Below are 20024 nucleotides of genomic sequence, written 5' to 3'. Positions count from 1 at the left end.
ACAAGCTCACACACTCATCTTCTGTGAGAGCCGCGCTCAATGGAAGTCTTTCATCCCGTGCCGCGTGGCACTGCTCTGGGGGGTGGAGGTGGAGAACCCAGCCGATCCTCTGTTTCAGCAACTATGTTGATTCATATGATACTGGTTTGAGCGATAGAGCTGGGAGAGATTACCGGAAGAATCCTGATGTTTTTGGCCATTTGATGATATTTGATATGTACGGCATATTATTGCTCTGAAACGGCTTAAATAGATGTTTTTATTCAGTAGGAGGTAGGAGGCCATTGTTGCCAAGTAGATTAAGAATGTGTAACTAAACTAAATGTTTAACTAATATATTGAAATACAGTACAAATCTACATTAAACTGCATTCGCGACCCATGTTTGGTTAAAATATTATGAAGACAAAAATATTTTTTTATTGTACAAATAATTTATATCAATAAATAAAACTATTGTTTAAAATTTGTATTTATTATTAGTATTATTGTTGTTGTTTAAAAATAACATTATTTTTTATATGCATATTTTGAAAATATTTTATAAAATTGTAATTATTTTATGGTTTATATAAATAATATGATAATAAATAAAATTGTAATTATTTTATGAATATAAATATTTATAAAATATTTTGTAAATAAATAAATTATTTATATTAATAAATAAAATGTTTATTTTATAAACAAAATTATATATTATTACATATACATTTATATTATACATTTATAACATATTTCTTATTTTATAAATATATATTAAAAAAATTATATTTATTTTATTAATATTTTATATTACTAAAATATTTTTTTAATTTTATAAATATGAAATATTTGACAAAATATTTTTCCCCAAACAAATCATTGATGGACTTTTGGACAGTTTGATAGATTGACATTTTTATTCTTATGTTCTTGTTTTAATGCTGCCATACTCAGAATAGGGGAGAACTGTAGGATTGTGGGATTGGTACATACCTTCTAAGCTACAGAAAAGGACCACAGGGATCTTTTCATAAACGCACATAATACACACATACACACACACAGTGGGATACAGGATCTACAGGTCTTCTGTAAGTCTGTAGCTCATTATCAGAAAAAGGAAATTCCTTCAAATGACTTCCTGTTTCCTCTTTGCTGTGTTTAGTTTTTAAGCAGGGCCTTGCAGCACTATTAGCACACCTATGCAGCGATTCATAAGTACGCTCTTGTGTTTGGTAGGGAATTCCGGGACCTCCAGGGAATCCAGGGAAACCAGGGCAGCCAGGGACGAGAGGACCTCGGGTGAGTGTGCATGTGTGTGTTAGACTAAAAAAGCTACTGACCTTCGACCTCAGATATAAACAGGAAGTTTGTAAAATGCAGTGCCTTATAAAATCTCTCACACACTGTTCGCCCTAATGTATTTGTGTTTTACTGGTGCTTTTTTAGTGCGAGTGTCTGGGTTTTGTCTGGTCAGCAGGTCAATCTGACCTCAGAACAATATACAAACCGCCCCTCCGGATCCGTCTGTCACACTCACTTTCGCACTCAATCATTTCAGCTTTCTTACTCTGTTTTGTCATTTGTGTGTTTTTAATGAAGTTACGAAATCACAACTACAATTGCACCTAGTTTTTAAAGTATTAAAGGGATAGTTAACCCAAAAATATATTTTTTTGTCATGATTTACTCCACCTACGTGCATAAGACTTCATCTTTGGAACACAAATAAAGATATTTTTAATGAAATCGTATAGATTTCTGTCTCTCTATTGAAAGTCTATTCACCCAAAACGTAGACGCTTTAAAACTTCCAATGAGGTTCATTCTCACACATCAAGCAAGTACGGTTGAGCCTCTGCTTATGTTCGCTGATCAATATTTATATGTGAATAAACGCCCTAAATTGAATCTGCTCATCATATAAAGACAACTTGGATTAAACGGCTCAGTTCATATGGATTATTTTACGGTCTTTGTTTTGAAGTGCAAGAATTTTTGGTGAATCGACTTTCAATGGAGGGACAGAAATATCAGATTTCATTCAAAATAAATATTTATGTTTCAGAGATGAGTCTTATTGGTTTGAAATGACATGAGAGTAAATGATGACAGAAATTTCATTTTTTGGGGATTAAAATTGAACATGTAGCTCATCTCACATATTTAATACACAGATAATAGATGATTTTACATTTCTGGGTGTTCTATCCCTTTGAATAAAGAGTACTTGTGAAGAATCTTGTAGCAAAATCAAACACAGAGAGTCATAGACCCACTAAACTTACCTTGAACTCTGACCTTTGTTGACAGGATCACATGGGTGCGATGTGTTGTTTTAGCAACTGTAGTCAACATGTAGTGTCCGTACGTCAAAGGACCGCCGTGAGGTCACTCTCTGTTGTGTGTGTTTGTGCTGGTGTGAAGTATTTCAGAGCATGTGTTATAAAGTCTGACTGCTAGGCCTTGTTCAGCCTGCACTCTTTTCATGTTAAATGTGTGTTATTTGTGTGTGTGTGTGTGTGTGTGTGTTTGCTTGTTAGAACAAAGGAGACTTTCAGTAAAGTCAGCCTACATTATTTGCGCTTTCTTTGCAATCTTTGCTTCCTCTTAGTACAAACCTCTGATATATATAGGCTATATATATATACCTTTCAAAAGTTTTAATGTCAGCAAGATTTTAAGTTTGATGTCAGTAATGTCAGTAAGTCTCTCATGCTCACCAAGGCTGCATTTATAATTAAAAATACAGTAAAAACAGTAATAAGGTGAAATATTATTACAATTCAAAAAAACTGTTTTCTATGTGAATATATTTTAAAATGTAATTTATTCCTGTGATTAAAGCTGAATTTTCAGCATCATTTCTCCAGTGTCACATGATCCTTCAGAAATCATTCTGACCCCAAACTTTTAAATGGTAGTATATAATCATTACATATTTACTCCTAATATATATCAATAAATAGTAATGCATAACATGTAAATTTTTACAAAAATAAATAAAAAAATAATGTGTAAAAAAGCCACACAGGGACTTTCATGAACATTTTTAGTGTTTTGAACGAGTTCATTCAGTTTGAATAAACTATTTTGTGAAAGTGAATCATATTTTATTGCCTGTCTGTGTGCAGATCAGAGACTTTGGCTCTGTTCATTCTCATGAGTCTGTCACACAGAGTTACATTTTATATCAGCTACAAAATAATAATATTTGATGTTTCATCAATATACAATATATCAAACAGCCTAATACAAATACCCCCAACACACACACACATTCCCTCGGCTTTATGTGTTTTTTACACACATGCATTGCTTTTGACTTTATGCATGGTATCACTCAATCTGTTGGGCTTTCTTATGGACTGTCTCCCTCCTATAACACCCACTGACCTTGACACTCGCTGTGACCTCTGACCTCAAGCGGGAAGTTGTTTAAAAGAAGTGCTATCAGAACAAGGTCAGGGTCACATGAAAGGTCGAAGTTAAATGCTAAGAACCGGTAGAAACCATCTCAGATCTATTCACTGCATCTGGAACAGAGGAATACACAAGCATACTCAAGTATGCAAGTATATAAACACTGAAGTGTCTAGCTAGGCGAGATTAATTCTATGCATTTTAAGGCAATTGCATTCTCAGGATCGCCATTATTCTGATCGCAGTTCAGTTTTGATTAATTATTCATTCTTAATGTGTATGTTGTATGTATGTCATTTCCTGCAGGGACCCCCAGGACCACACGGCAAGCCAGGTCCACCCGGTCTTACAGGGTTGAAGGTAAAAACCAACATTTATCATCAGATAATCTGCAGTCTGTCCCATGCACTGGTCTGCTCATCTTGCTCTGTTCATCCTTCTGTTATGTTCATCACCGCACCACCTGCTGGTACTATTGGCCTGCATACAAAACCCAGACAAGGTTTTGGAAACACAGGCAGTCATACACATGAACACACACACACACACACACGCATACACTTTGATTTATTTGAACTCAAGAGAAGCCCAGCAGGTAGTGGAAAGTCTTTCCCAAGATATAGAAAAGAGCGAGGATGAAGTGTAGTTGTAGTATTAAAGAGGGGCAATAAACCAAGACCACTAAACATGCCTCCAAGTTAGGTGTGCGTGTGATGTCCTGGTGTGTGATTGGTCAGCCCCCTTCATCCCTGTAAATACAACAAAGGTGGTAAACAGCCGAGCAGCTCAGCAGGGTGTTTGTGCAATTGCATGCTCTCTGCTTTCTGTGTTTAATTATTTCAAGCAGCCTTTGAAGACACTCTTGGTTAAGGTGTAACGGCCTGGAGTCAAACTTCCCACATCGTTCTCCCTCTCTTTCTGTCTGTGACACACACACACGTACATGCACACATAAACCCTTAACTGCTGTAATAATGTGTAAAGATCAAAACAGTCCTGCCTTGTTTTGATCTGATTAGCATCTTCAGTGTTGTTTGCTAAGAGGTGTGCTGTTGCTTTTCTAAGCTACTGGGCCTGGAAAGGTGATGAAATACCACTGACGTTATCATCGTACGATTTAAACTCTAGTTATCACACTCAGTCTCTTGTTTCTCTGTCATTCTCTCTCTCAGGGGAAAAAAGGAGACCCTGGACTCTCACCTGGAAAAGCACCTAAAGGAGATAAAGTGAGAAAACACATTCACTTGTTCTGATGCACATTCCTCGATGTTAGTAACAGACAAAATATAGTTTTTAATGAGAATATGGATCTTTGTCAACCTAACAGACACACAAGAAGAGTTAGAGCAGCATCTGAGTGTTTGTGCCTCATGTTTGCTCGTCTGTGTTTATAGGGAGACGTTGGTCTGCTTGGTCCTGTTGGTTTAGTCGGGATAGAAGGCCGGAAGGTAAGATATTCTGAAACGCCTAGAGCTGCGTGATTCTGGATAAATTGAGAATCAAAAAATCAACAACAAAAAATTCCGTTAAAATAGAGATTCTCACATGATTCTAAACAAAATAACATGTAAATTGCTAGAGGCTCTGAGAAAATGTTAGTTACTACAGTCTATTTAAAATTATTTTTTTTTAAAAAGTCTATTTTTTTTTTAAATGATTGAATGAATGATTCAATGACTCATAAAGACTTCACTCGTCTCATCACTGGATGAATCAGCGTTTTTGAACTAATCTCTTGAATTAATGATCCTATAGCCGCTTTCCGACCGGAGGAACCTTTTCACAGTTCCTAGAACTATTGGCTAAAGTACCCGGATGTCGGCGTGTTCGCACCGCAGGAACTAGGAACGATTTTAGTTCTAGGAACTCCATTTGTAGGAACTAATTTAGGTCCTACTTCAGAGTAGGGTCTAAACCAGCACTATAGGAACTATCCGTGACGTTAGTGTACGCTGATTGACCGAACGCACGCGGAACACCAGCACCCGCCATTTTTAAAACAGCTAGAATGTAAACATACAGATTATAGCCTTTATATTTACTCCAGAAACTAACTATACAAACATGGAAAACAGTGATAGATGGGTCTCTAAACCTTTATGCTGAAGAGAAAATCCAACGCAACTTTGAGGGGACCAAGCCAAACATGATTAAATGTTTATCTGCCCAGCTAGCAACACTGGACATCAACCACACGGCATAGGCTAATAACCTTTTTTTAATATACTGTCTACTTTCTATAACAGTTCTATCTAATAACATATTAAACAGTACTGTTAGACAGATCGCTAACTAATAAACACAGAGAATGCGAGCATTGTTTGCTCTGGCGTTCTCAGCGCCGCCAAAATAAAGGTCCGTCGCGCCGTCGAAATAAAAGTCACCGTGCTTGCGTCACTCCCTTACCCCTCCTACCAGTTCCTATGGCCACTTGGCCAGTGCGAACGCAAACAGCAAAACTGAGTTTGGGGGAGAGTAGTTCTTAGAACTGTTTAGAAGTGGACAGTTCCTAGATCTAAGTTCCTGTAACTACTTGGTCGGAAAGCGGCTAATGACAAATAATTTTTTTAAGTCACTTGACGCCACCTACTGGCGTAACAGTGTAATTGATAAGTTGCTTTAAAAAAGGTGATTTACTCTATTTTGATCGCTACCTTAGACATCATTGTTTATATCCAAACTATAAACTTTTATTCCAGCGCTTCTGTGAGAATTTGAATTATTGTAACTCAGAAATAATGATACTGTGTGGTTGAAAAAAACATGACAACTGCTTTACAGTGCTATATATGACAACTGCTCTCTCTGGGTCAGCGGCAGATTTGAATGCTTGCTGTTTGTGATCTTACTTGTCAAAGGTTTACATCACCAAATCATTGTCATTTAGGAATAAGATGGCGTGGGTGTTTGAATCAAGATCACAATCTTTTAAAGTGCCCATATTATGCTATTTTAAAGGTTCCTCATTTTGTTTTGAAGGTCACCTACAATAGGTTTACATGCAACCAAGGACAAAAAACACTTACATTTCCTCTGAAAACAGTTTATTCAACGATTTAGCCTCTTCAAACTCCTCCTACTTACTTTGCTCTGATTGGTCAGACGGCTCAGTTTGTTGTGATTGGTCGAATGCTTAAAGCGTGTCACAAATGACCGTTTCTAATTTTCAGCTCAGGCTCTTCCTCAGCGCTCGATACACAGTGATACGAACAGTAACAATGGCGTCGGGTTTTCAGTATCAATTCCAGCGCGAGTCCTCATCTTTTGAAGTGCATCAAAGTGGATTCACAGCGCTGAAAACAGCATCTTCTCTACATAGACAACACAAGACAAACTCTTCCAGTCTCAGCTACAACTACAGTGTTTGAGGGTCAAAGTAGACGTTGTTCACGGGCAGCCAATGAAGACCATAGACTGGCATTATGCAAATATGTTACATTAAGTAACAGGAAGTGAGACTGACGACTCATTTCAGCAGTTCAGAATTGATTCTTTCTTTTAGGAGACAATAACTTTTGTCATGCACTTTGATATTTAAAACTTTGCAGACCTGTTACGTTCACAAACAGCTGTATTACGCACTGCATGAAAAGTAATATTTGAAAAGCATAAGAGGGGCACTTTAACAATTAATCATGCAACTCCAGAAGCGCTTGAATCATTCTCTCCATTATTTCAGTAATTCTGAACAATGTGCACATTCTATTTTTGCTGTTGAATTGCTGGTTGACATTAGCGCAGATGTTTGCCTTCTTGCTTACGAGACCCACGCAAACACTCTGAAACGCTCTCACTCATCCTGGCTCACTGTGTCTTCAGTAGACATGGAAACGCAGTGTAAACATCAGAGGGAATCCCCGATGAGTCGTCTATCACTCCTTTATACTCAGCTCACATACATGTCAAGCAGGGCTATTGAGAGTTGTACAGTCGTTCACCATGAGTAACTCTCTTTGTTACAGCCATTAGTGTGTGTGTGTGTGTTTCGCGTCTCAGCTGTGCATGATTATTGTAAGTTTAGACTCTCTGCCAGGCGTTTCACTGTAAGTAATAGCGCTTCCAGCTTCATGTGTGTGTATGTGTGTGTGTTTGCGTTGGAAGGATTCAACAGTGGGAACGCTGGAAAAATCCTGTAGTGGATGCCTGCTTTAAACGATGGTCGTGAGCATGCATATGTAATGTCTAGAGCACCAACAACTAATCAAAACGACAAAAGTCAATTATAAGAGTAGTTGATATTATCAACACTTTATGCACTTTCTTTATTTTAGACCCAAAAATGATTGCTGGTTTGGGTTGAATGCTGAATGCAATTATTAAAATGCAATTAATCAGAAAATTGTATATAGTTAAGATAGCAATTGAACAGCTGATCAACATTTAACATGGAAAAGACGTTTTACATATATACAAATATGACATTTACATATTTTTTTTGCATATTGTGGGTCTATGCAGTTAATATTGTAATATTGATACATTTCAGTGATACAATTTTTTTTTTTTTTAAAGCAAAACCAGTTGAGAACCACTGACTTATATATTATTTGCAGATAATATATATTTGTGTTTCTTATATTAAATAGGCTTTAATTTCAGTTCTAAGATGTGGAATAACATGTTTTTTCATGCTTTATTTTATTTTTATTATGTTATTATCCAATTTGTTGCTTTATCATAGAAATAATGAACAGATTAATCGATTTTTTTGAATTGAGTTGTTTGTGGCACGTCTGTACATGTGTTGTAAGTGTGTGTGCATGTGTGTTTGCGAATACCTGGCAGGCGGCGCGGTCCATGTGCTTTGTGTTACGCGTCTGTGGCTAGAAATGGAAACATCAGAATGTAGAGCAGAACCTCTGGAAAAACTAATGGCAGCATGTCGTAAACGAGTGAATGAAGGGATGAATGCAGGGATGACGGAACCGAATGATAAACCAAAGCAGCCTGTGATTCTACAGACGGGCCTCACAGATTAAGCAGCTGATCAATTGAATCAGATTCGGCTGTACACGGTAATAGATGTTCTAGAGCTGGATATTTAACTTCTTATTAGTTACAAGAGAACTAGTTTACTATGTTAATGTCGGATTAATGTTACTGCTTTATTAGATTTAAAAAAATGCAGACACAAAAAATATATAGCAAAATAACACATTTTTGTAAGAGTACTGTACAATAACTGTTGATACTGTGTGATAACTGTTTAAATACTTGTAAACGTACAACAAAGATCAATGGTACATGTGTGTGTCTGTCCGCTGGAATGTCGAGATGGATGTTGGAATTAGAGCTGGGTTTCCCACAAACAAACGTAATGGAAGAAACAGACATCTCTCAAACGCAGAGTGTGACAGGATGGATTTCACTGGCTTGGCAGAGAAGAAAGTGTGTGTGTGTGTGTGTGTGTGTGTGTTTCGTAGTTTTATGTTCTTGTTTACATTTCTCTTTAGAATGATGGTACTTCATGCCATCTATCTGTCTGTCTGTATGTCTATCTATATGTCTGTCTGTCTGTCTGTCTGTCTATCTATCTATCTGTATGTCTGTATCTATCTATCTGTCTGTCTGTCTGTCTGTCTGTCTGTCTGTCTGTCTGTCTGTCTGCCTGTCTATCTGTCTGTCTGTCTGTCTGTCTGTCTGTCTGCCTGTCTGTCTGTCTGCCTGTCTATCTGTCTGTCTGTCTGTCTGTCTGTCTGTCTGCCTGTCTATCTGTCTGTCTGTCTGTCTGTCTGTCTGCCTGTCTATCTGTCTGTCTGTCTGTCTGTCTGTCAATCTATCTGTCTGTCTGTCTGTCTGTCTGTCTGCCTGTCTATCTGTCTGTCTGTCTGTCTGTCTGTTTGTCTGTCTGTCTGTCTGTCTATCTATCTGTCTGTCTGTCTGTCTGTCTGTCTGTCTGTCTGTCTGTCAATCTATCTGTCTGTCTGTCTGTCTGTCTGTCTGTTTAACAGCTACATGTTCTGTTCATGTTCTCACTGTTGTTAGAAACATCAGAAGTGTGATTCACATGCAACATGAAACATTTTCCCTTAGTTTATCAAGCCTGTCTTCTGGCGTACTCGTGAGGTCTCACACTTTACTATATTCCTCCCTCAGACCCTGTCTCTCTCGCTCTGGTCTACCTTTGATGCATATTTTCCGCTCCGTGTCGACATCTTGCTGTAGTCAGCACAATATTGTGCCTGTAGGACTCATGGGAGCTTGACTCCAAAAGGAAAACTTTAATATCTGTAATAAATATACACATACACATACACACACACACACACGTTTACTCACTGAAACCCACATATGTTGCAAATGCACATGTGCAGAAGCGTACTTTGTTCAACATACAGGAGTGTGTGGAAAATATTGCACTGCTTTTGCTGATTGACTACAGATGGATCGGGTCAATAATGATGGATCTGTAAAATGCACACTCGCTGCGAGAGACGCGTGTTTGTGTGGGTGACTTTCCACATCCTTTTTTAGAAAGTGGTTTTTATCCTTTCTTTTGTCTTAGGAGTCTGTGTGTGTGTAATGTGTTTACTAAATCACCATGTGTCCTCTTTGTGAACAGGGACAAAAAGGCCATCCAGGACCACCAGGCCTTCCCGGGGAACCAGTGAGTAATACAGACATAAACACTATTACACAAACAAACAAGCATATAAACAAACATTCAAAGTGTGGGGAGATTCTTGTCTGACTCAAAAACCTCCGTCACCAGTCATAACTAATTCAAAGTGGGTTTTACCTCTTAAAACACACACAGAGACTTTCACATGACAAGAAAAAGTCTTTTCAAAGCCCTCTGTGTTATTTAAGGTGAACCGTCCTTACAAGTCAAAAGTTTAAAGAGGGGAAAGACAAACACATACCCAGTGGAAAGTTTTATTGCGCAGTCGTTGTTCTTTCGCAACTCAGGAGACTTAAAGGGTTAGTTCACCCAAAAATGAAAATTCTGTCAGTAATTACTCACCCTCATGTTGTTCCAACCCCGTAAGACTTCGTTCATCTTCAGAAACACAAATTAAGATATTTTTTATTAAATCTGAGAGCTGGCTCACTCCGTCATAGGCTGCTAGGTAATCGATATCTGCCATCCCAGAAAAGTTAGAAAAGACATCGTTAAAATAGTCCAAGTGACTACAGTGGCTCAACCTTAAATTTATCAAGCGTCAGAACGTAGGCTCACTATTGGCCGATGCTGGTCATGTGTGTGATGATGCGTGTGATGCTGGCCAATAGTGAGCCTACGTTCTGACGTACAACCCAGAAGCGCTGCGCTGTTACACTACGTGAACTCACTCAGAAGAAAATGAAGAGTTGAATAAAGTCATTATTTTTGTTTGTTTTTGCGCACAAAAAGTATTCTCGTCACTTGATATACTTAAGATTGAGCCACTGTAGTCACTTGGACTATTTTAACGATGTCTTTACGAACTTTTCTGGGCTGGCAGATATCAATTACCTAGCAGCCTATGGAGGAGTGAGTCAGCGCTCAGATTTAATAAAAAATATCTTAATTACAGGGTTGGAACAACATGAGGGTGAGTGATTACTGACAGAATTTTTATTTTTGGGTGAACTAACCCTTTAAAGGTGAAGTGTGTCATTTCTGTGGCTAGCGTCAAGGTAATTGCAAAGATAATGGTTTCAAACAGATTTATGGGACACTCTCCCTATCTGTCATTGGTCAGACAAACAGATAGTTCCACCCCAAACTCATGCCATTGGTTGAGCAAATGTAGTCCTTGTTGGCAAATGTCATAACTACACACTCGTCCACTAGTAGCCGTCTATTCTGACAAAATGTTGTTTTATTTTATAGAAGAAACCTATAAATTGCAAATGTTTCATAAAATTATAGATGTTCTGCCAGTGCCTGATTCACTTGTAGTTGCGCATTAAACGGAGATAGGCAAAAGTATTTTAACATTGAAAGTTTTCAGTTACAGTGTGCTTGAAGTATCAAAGTTGTCTATAAAATTCTCCACCCAAACACAAGTACTCAAATGTATCAAAAGCATTCCTCCACCAACACACACACACACACACACACACACACACACACACACACACACACACACACACATAGAGAGAGATGTGCAGAAATGTCATTCAGAAATGATCACCCCCTTATAGTCCCCATCACATCACATCACATCACACTATTGAATATTTCTTGAATTGATAAGAAAGCCTTGATATTATGTGGACATAAACCACACACTTGTGTATAAATGCATGAATGTCACTGCATTAGATGTAAATGTCAGTGACAAACAGTCACACAATACTGTCAATTGCAAAACTGCATCTACTGATTTAGCATTTCAAAACCAACAAACTTCTTTTTGTGAAATCTATCTATCTATCTATCTATCTATCTATCTATCTATCTATCTATCTATCTATCTATCTATCTATCTATCTATCTATCTATCTATCTATCTATCTATCTATCTATCTATCTAATCTGTCTTTCTGTCTGTCTGTTAGTTAGTTATTATATTTACATATGTAAATTAAATGCTTGATTGTGCTCTCTCTTTTTTTGTTGCAATGAAAGCCATATTGTTTGGTTTTTGTTCTAAATCAAATGCATTGACTTTTATGCATTTTATGTGTTCAACTTCAAATACTTTTTTGGGTCTTTAAAGTATATGTATATACTCTCCTATGTAAATGAGGGTAGCCAGCATTTCTCTTTGTCTTTCTTCACAGGGGGAACAAGGTCCTGGTGGAGAAGCTGGAGCCAAAGGCTATCCTGGCAGGCAGGTGCAGTAGATCTTCCTCTGCTGTGGAGTGTGGCGTGTATATGTGTGTGTATGCGTTTGTTTGTTTGAGTGTGTTTTTTGCTTTGTTTTTCATTGACTGTTTCATTGCAGTTATATAGCTGCAGGGCACAGAGATTGAAAATAAGTGTTCAGTTATAGGAAATGATGTAGTCGTTCGCTCTGGCCACTGTTCATGTTTTGAAACACTTGTGTTGTTTTCACTGATGGAGTTTTGGATTTAATCAGAATAAAACTAAATAAAATATCCATCCAGAGCCACAAGCCTTTGGTTTTTAACACATATTGAGCTCATTTAAGTTGCTTGTGTTGAACTATATAAAATGGCTGTTTGGAATACTTGATTAGTAAATCGCTTCATTCACTTCACATATTTAATTATTTGGTAGGTAGCTGTGTTATATTTGAGTGATTCGAGATCCCTCTGCTTTATGCTAATTATCCATTACTTAATGTCTATTGCTATTTTCTGCATGTCAGCCTAAATATTACAATGTCGCAGTAGTTTTGTGGATCTGTTTTCTTTATGAAGCCTGTGATAAGTCCATTATAAGTTCATCAGGGTTCTTGTTCTTGTGGGCACACAAGTTTGGATACTTATCAAAAGAAACAAGCTATTAATTTCAGTTCCAGTTTGCCTGTTAAATGATGTGTTACTGAAGTCTCTGTTTCTCTTCTCTTCTCTTCCAGGGTTTACCTGGTCCAATAGGGCCTGTTGGGCCGAAAGGTGCTCGGGTGTGTACACGTCCTCTTCCCGTTTGATGTGTGATTGCAACTTACAACGCTGTCATTGTGACATTCGAGCTGTCTGAGCGGCCTATGGTTACTGTTGCTAGGTTATTTGCAATGTCTGATCTTTTACAAAGAGCTGAAAATGAAGTTTCAGACTCTTTCCTGACATTCTTGTCGACTTATTTGAGTTTTAAAGTCAAGTGATTTGACCTCGACTCCATAAGAGGGATTTTCACTACTACAGCTTGTCTTTTCTTCCGTCTCCCCCTCGTTTTCTGGTTTTCCCTTTTTCTGTTTTTTGAGTCAACAGAGACTCAACCATGACAAATTTGCTGCTGACAGCTGCCCGAGCCATAAGTGTGCATTTATGTGTGTTTTTAGCCTCCTACGGTCACATTAACATGTTCACATGTACAGCCACCTTCATTTATTTTGCTGTCATCTGTTTGATGTATTCAGAAACAATTTATACTTAACTCTCACTGTGCCGCTTTATATAGTGTGCTCACACATACGCGCGCTCTAGCTGTTGTGTTTGTAGTTGAGCTGTATTAAAGGCTCTTTATCAGGCTAGACTCCGCCCACATTGGCTGGAATTTCCTGTTTAAAATCAGACTGAGGCCCTGCTGTCTTTAGGCACCACACACACACACACACACACACATGTGTCGTCCAATTGCACATTTGTATTAAAGCACCTTGCATGGAGTTCTGAGCGTAAGTGAACCTGAATGCATATGTTTTCATTGTACCCTGTGTTTGTTTTTGCATGTTGCCATCGATTGTTCCCTGAAGTGAGTGTATGTGCCCTTGGACTACATTGTGGAGGCCAGCACCATGCAGTCCATGGGCATATACACTTACTTCATGGCCTGCATCAACACGAAGACGTCCATTCATCCATCCTAGCACCTCTCCATTCATCTGTACATCCTTGTGATCAAATCATACAGTGGACATCAGTTGGATTGCCAATGATTATATAGACTAAACTGTCTTATATATATATTGACATGTCTTAAAGTCTTATTTCATCTGAGGGTTAGTTTTACTACTCTTTCTATTTAAGAATTACATTTGTCGCAGAATAAATGGTACATTTTGTGATTGTGAGAGAATAGGTCTATGCAATTAATATGGACAGCCTATTAAGCAATAACCTAACACCCTAGCAACTAATATTAAGATGAATCGCTTGTTGTATCCCTCATTTGTAAGTTGCTTTGGATAAAAACCACCCGAACACTACTTTTGAGTAAATAATTGGATGATTTGTGATCTTTCTTTCCTATTTTCTCTGCTCCATGCATCAGTATTGAGCTTCTCTCTGTTTCTCTCTTTCTTTTATAGGGTTTCATTGGAATCCCGGGACTTTTTGGTTTACCTGGAGCTGATGGTGAAAGAGTGAGTCTGTTCATGTTATGACTCCGTCTGTAACCTCCTTCTCATTTTTTAGCCCGAATGCCTGGCTGTTGTGTAATGCCGCTAAAGTATTTCCCTTGAATCCATTAAAACACCTACAGAAACAAACACCTCATTAATGCTGTCACATCATTGACATGATAAACCATATTACATGATTTCCCATTTATAGTCTACACTAACTCCTTAACTGTCACCCCCCTTCTTGAGCATAGACATGAAAATGCACTATCCAAATGTAAATGGTTGTGATTCGTGTTTTGGAATATAGACCTAAGATTGGAAAAAGTGAAAGCACTTCGAAAAATGGAAGTGTAAAAAAGTTATTGAAGTTTATTGCTATAAAATCAAAGCCATATGTCTAATCAAGTTGTGTTCCAAATTTGAAGTTGATATCACAAAAATCTATGTTCCTATGAGATTTTGTTTAGGTGCTGTACCAATAATGGCCACCGGGTGACAGCCACACTCCATTGAATTTTCTCCTGTAACAAATTTATATATTTCTGTCACAATATCACTAGTATAAAAATAAAATAAAAAAGGAGTATGGGACCTTGAGTCTCAGAGCTTTTCTAATGATATGCGTTTTATCAAGATTAGCGGGCTTCTCCCCCTCAAAGGATTTAAAGTACCGTTTAACATGGTAATGGAGAGTCTGATTACGGTTTTCACAGGATGAATTTTGAGCTTTTAAATACCTAATTTATGATGATTACTAAACCGTTTGATAGGGGGGAAAAAGGCAATAAAAAGAGCAGCTATAGCTATAGAAATCCATGATTTCTATAGCCAAGCGTTCCGCTAATGGGACGTTGACAGTTAAGACGTTAATTTAAACCTTGTGTAAAGATTATGCAATTATGTCATTTGTAATATGACTTTCCTTGCATTATATGAATGTATGTTTAGTAGCACAGTGACTGTACTGCTATTTTGCATACTAGTATATGGGTATTTATTAACTGTAGCTAATTACTTTCCTCTCTTGCAAGCACAAGGTATTTCCTGAAGGAAGTACAAACTAGTTATCTATAGCTGTTATAGTTCTAAGTGTAATTCTAAATGCTGTTACAGTTATTAATATGGAAATAGATTAGTGGTAGATTTTTAAAGCAAGTGCTGCCCACTACTGGTAGATGTATGACAGTAGATCCTATCATGGATTTGTGTGTGTGTGTGTGTGTGTGTGTGTGTGTGAGAGAGAAAGTGGAAACTACTTCCAGCTGGTTTTGGTGTTCTGCTGAGGGTGTTTGGATGAGTCATATGATAATGGAGTGTGTGTGTACACACACAATTCCATGGTAGTGGGATCTTTGAGTGCTTCTTTCTAATGGCTGAGACTTTTAATCACAGCTGACCATATTATTTAGTGTCTCTCTCTTTCTCTGTCTCGCTGTCTTTTTCAGGGTAGTCCTGGTCCACCAGGGAAGAGGGGCAAGATGGGTAGGCCGGTAAAGTTTTGTCTCAACATACTTTATAGATACAGATGTGAGTTTGTTGTAAGTGTGTGTGAGAAATGCAAGATATTTGTCAAAGATGTCATAATTTTATTGTATTGCATGGCCCTACAGTGTAACAGTGTAAGTTTCTCAATATGAGGTCATTAAAGCTGCATGCGTAGTATAGTTTTAGTAAATAACAGTTATTTATATTTAATTGTGTGTGTGTGTGTGTGTGTGTGTGTGTGAGAGAGACTTGTACTTTTCATTGGATCATGAAATGATCATTATCCCTTGGCTTTTGGGACACAATAGATACACATACACACTTACTAAGATGCAGAATCAGCCATGCAGAGTTTGTTTAAATCTGCACGACCTTTGACATCTGACCTCATAAATTTCCTGTTGCATCAGCAGGGCTCAGTGAGTTATCTGAGTGATGTCATCATTAGCAGTGCTAACTACCACGGTTGCTCATACTAAGGGTTAGTGATTTGAGCAATCCCCTTAATCCACTCTTTGATGGGAACATGCTGGATAGCAACATGCTAATAACACTCAGAAAACTTCATCCATCCAGAACAACACGAACAAGAGCCAGAACCATCCAGGACACCCTAGAAACCACTCAGAAATTAGCGTCATGAGAGCAATTTATGATTATTTACAAAAATCTAATTGTGTCTAGATAATCTGTGACGTCATAAGTGACTTTGACAGTGATGTGTTGTAATATTGATCTTATTGTCTCTCTCTCAGGGCTTTCCTGGGGATTTTGGAGAAAGAGGGCCACCAGGACTGGATGGGGAACCAGTGAGTGGATCCTTTTGTTTTTCTTATATATTAGTTTATCTTTTTCTCATAAAGCAGATAAAACACTCACAACAGAGATGAGAAATGCACGTCTACATAGTTTCTGCAGCACAAACAGCCTCCAAAACAAGTGTGTGTGTGTGTGTGTGTGTGTGTGTGTGTGTGTGTGTGTCTATGTGGTTCAGGTAAACCCTAAATTATGGGACAGTTTGGTCAACAGCTTATAAATCATACAGAATGATTGTTACAGAATGAAAGTTTTCTGTTAGGGTTAGGGGACAGAGTTTACAGTTTTTACAGTATAAAAATCATTATGTCTATGGAAAGCCCCCATAAAACATGTGTGTGTGTTTTCAGGGTGAATGTCCTCAGAATGTGTGTTTGTGTGTGTGAGATAGCTGTATGGGTGTAAACCTCAGCCTTTACTTTCGGTATCTTGGCTGAACACAATTTTCCACTCACTACTTATGTACAAACACACACACACACACACACACACACTGTATTTTCTGTACTGTTCTGTATTTCTTTCTGGTATGGAAGCCAAATTTAACTTGTTGAAGGCAAACAAGGCTGTGAAGGGTAGATGCTGAATAAAAATAACTTAAACCAGCTTAAACTGGTTTGTTGGTCGTAAGTAGTCTCTCAGCCTGGTCATGCTGGCCTGGTTTGTTGCTTTAAGATGGGTGGAGACTAGCTTAAACCAGCTAAGACCAGCAAACCATTTTAGGCTTGTTTGTTTATTTGTTTATTCATTTATTTATTTCAGTAGGGAATGTGTTAGATCATGCTTTCTATCAACTGGATGGATTTATTTATTTATTTTAGTCGGGAAGGTATTGTATCATATCTTTTTGTCCACTGGAAAATTTTTGTAGAAAAAAATCACATCTTTCACATCAAATTAAATATGGGATCTGTCCCTACTATGGTCAATATCATAATATATTTGGGGGGCTGATGGGGAGGGGGGGGGGGGTGATCAGTAAAAATACTAATTTCCAAAAATGTCTCTGATTGGATGGAGAAGGTGACATCATAACAGGAACTGTTGAAGTCAAAGCCCGCCTCTTTTTCACCTGTAAATGTGGGGAGTGTAAAAACAGGAACTTGAAAGCCCTCTCATTTCCTGTTCTCCCTTTCCTGCAAAGAGAAGTGAAGTGCTCCTTTCATCCTTTCATCACACCAGGGGAACGAGAGGAAATGGCTCCAGCACGCTTGCTGCCGAGCCGACAACAAACCATCTCTGTTTCTATAAAAACACTCACACACGCTCTCTCTGCAGCACACACTCGTTTCTACAGCCATATTAATATCTCTGAGTACGAAGAGAGTGCATATACACAGCACTTATTATAAAGGACACATATGCATGTACTAACCCATGAAGCTCTAGCATTCTGTGCCGGTTTAAGAAGGAAAGCATAACGCTCTGTGTTTCTGTGTTTATCTCAGGGTGTTATAGGAGCTCCTGGTCCTCCTGGTGTCCTTGGATTGATTGTAAGTGAAAGAGTTTACTCAGGAGTCCCCCTATTATGCTTTTTTCAGATATCACCTTTCTTATAGTGTGTAATATAGCTGTTGTAAAAATCCTGCAAAGTTTCAATAATCAAAGTGCCTGATAAGTAGAGTTATTGTCTTCCAAAAGAAAGAACCAATTCTGAACTGCCTGAAGCGAGTCTCACTTCCTGCGCAAACTTACGTGGGTTTGTAACAAATTTGCATAATGGCAGTCTATGGTCTTCACTGGCTGCCCACAAACAACGTGTGCTTTGACCCTCAAACGCTGTAGTTGTACCTGAGACTGGAAGGGTTTGGTTCGTGTTGTCGACAGTTTTCTGCGCTGCGAAAGCAAATCCACTTTGATTGCTTTTCCTAAGGATGAGATTGATACTGTAAAACCGACGTCATTGTTACTGTTCGTATCACTGTGTATCAATCGCTGAGGAAGAGCCTGAGCTGAAATTCAGATATGGTAATGTTCATTTTGTTTCTGATGCGCGCTGTAAGCAGTAGACCAATCACAACAGACTTGGCCATCTGACCAATCAGAGCAGAGTAGACCAATCACAACAGGGGCATGTTCAAGTTCAAAACGGTGCGCAACGTTTTGCTACGGTTTCCGGGTTGAACGTCATGTTTCCTGGAAACGGCGTGCACCGGTGTGCAACGGGGTTTGAGATACGTTTTCTCTTGTTTGGTGGGTGTGTCAGAACTGCAGTCCAATCAGCAGCAACATGTATATAAAGCACGGGGTATTAAAGTTAACTCGCACAATGGGTTCAAGGAAAGTAATTTACAAATGTGTTCGATGCAGCTCGGTATACGCAACAACTGAGGATATTAGAAGACATGTTTGTCGAAAGTTTTATTGTAAAAAATATAGGATATCAACATAATGATGTAGTTGTTTATATTTTTAGCTTCATTGCAAGTGTATTGGTATAGAAATAAACAATGCAATTAAGTGCTTTTCCTAAAAATGAGAAAGAAAATACAGGGTATTAAAACAGTATGACCTACAAATAAAGTCAGTATGTGAGGCTAAATAGATGTGTTTTAGTCTGAATTAGGTAAGATGTGTGCTTCCATTTCAGTTTCAGCAATCCCTTCACTCGATTGGGATGTTCTCTTTTGTTCTGGGCGGCAAGTGCAGTAACTGTAACATCGGGCATATTTGTAGTATTAAACACATATTTACACCGACTTCATCAGGCTCAGAAAATTCTTCACAAAGAACACAAAGAATGGCCTTCTCAGCTGCCATAGTTGCAACTCTTGCGTCATCAGAACAGTGTGTTCAACGCATCACCGTTTCTGTTTAAAAAACGTTGTGCAACGTTTTGTCGGGGCTGAACGCAGCCCAGACTTGGCCATCTGACCAATCAGAGCAGAGTAGACCAATCACAACAGACTTGGCCATCTGACCAATCAGAGCAGAGTAGGCCAATCACAACAGACTTGGCCATCTGACCAATCAGAGCAGAGTAGACCAATCACAACAGCCTTGGCCATCTGACCAATCAGAGCAGAGTAGGCCAATCACAACAGACTTGGCCAATCAGAGCAGAGTAGACCAATCACAACAGACTTGGCCAATCAGAGCAGAGTAGACCAATCACAACAGACTTGGCCAATCAGAGCAGAGTAGGCTCTCAGGAAGGAGGGTTTTAAAGAGGCTGAACCTATTTTCGAACACTGTGAGACAAGAGGTGATGCTGCAATGTATTTTGAGAAAATGTAAGTTTTTTTTGTCCATTGGATGAATGTAAACCTCTTGTAGGAGACCTCCAATACAAAAAGTGGGAATCTTTAAAATAGCAAGATGACCTTGATAACAAAAACTAGGACAGGTCATAGAATGTGGAGATCCATTATGCTGCGCTTATATGCAGGTGAAATAAAATATTATTAATTGATT

At 38.3% G+C, this 20024-nt stretch overlaps 1 protein-coding gene across 1 annotated transcript in view; it reads left to right on the top strand.

Annotated features, from left to right (window-relative positions):
- Positions 1-20024, top strand: part of col27a1a (collagen, type XXVII, alpha 1a) — a 66505-nt gene that overhangs the window by 12538 nt on the left and 33943 nt on the right. Inside the window, exons 4-14 of the mRNA XM_084387574.1 lie at positions 1225-1287; positions 3715-3768; positions 4581-4634; positions 4803-4856; positions 9971-10015; positions 12121-12174; positions 12882-12926; positions 14274-14327; positions 15755-15799; positions 16550-16603; positions 18059-18103. Of these exons, the coding sequence (XP_084243700.1) occupies positions 1225-1287; positions 3715-3768; positions 4581-4634; positions 4803-4856; positions 9971-10015; positions 12121-12174; positions 12882-12926; positions 14274-14327; positions 15755-15799; positions 16550-16603; positions 18059-18103 (567 nt within the window). The remainder of the gene's footprint in view (positions 1-1224; positions 1288-3714; positions 3769-4580; positions 4635-4802; positions 4857-9970; positions 10016-12120; positions 12175-12881; positions 12927-14273; positions 14328-15754; positions 15800-16549; positions 16604-18058; positions 18104-20024) is intronic.

This window comes from Rutilus rutilus, assembly GCF_951802725.1.
Source record: "Rutilus rutilus genome assembly, chromosome: 18".
Lineage (NCBI taxonomy): Eukaryota > Metazoa > Chordata > Actinopteri > Cypriniformes > Leuciscidae > Rutilus > Rutilus rutilus.
This window is presented reverse-complemented; position numbering and strand designations above follow the sequence as displayed.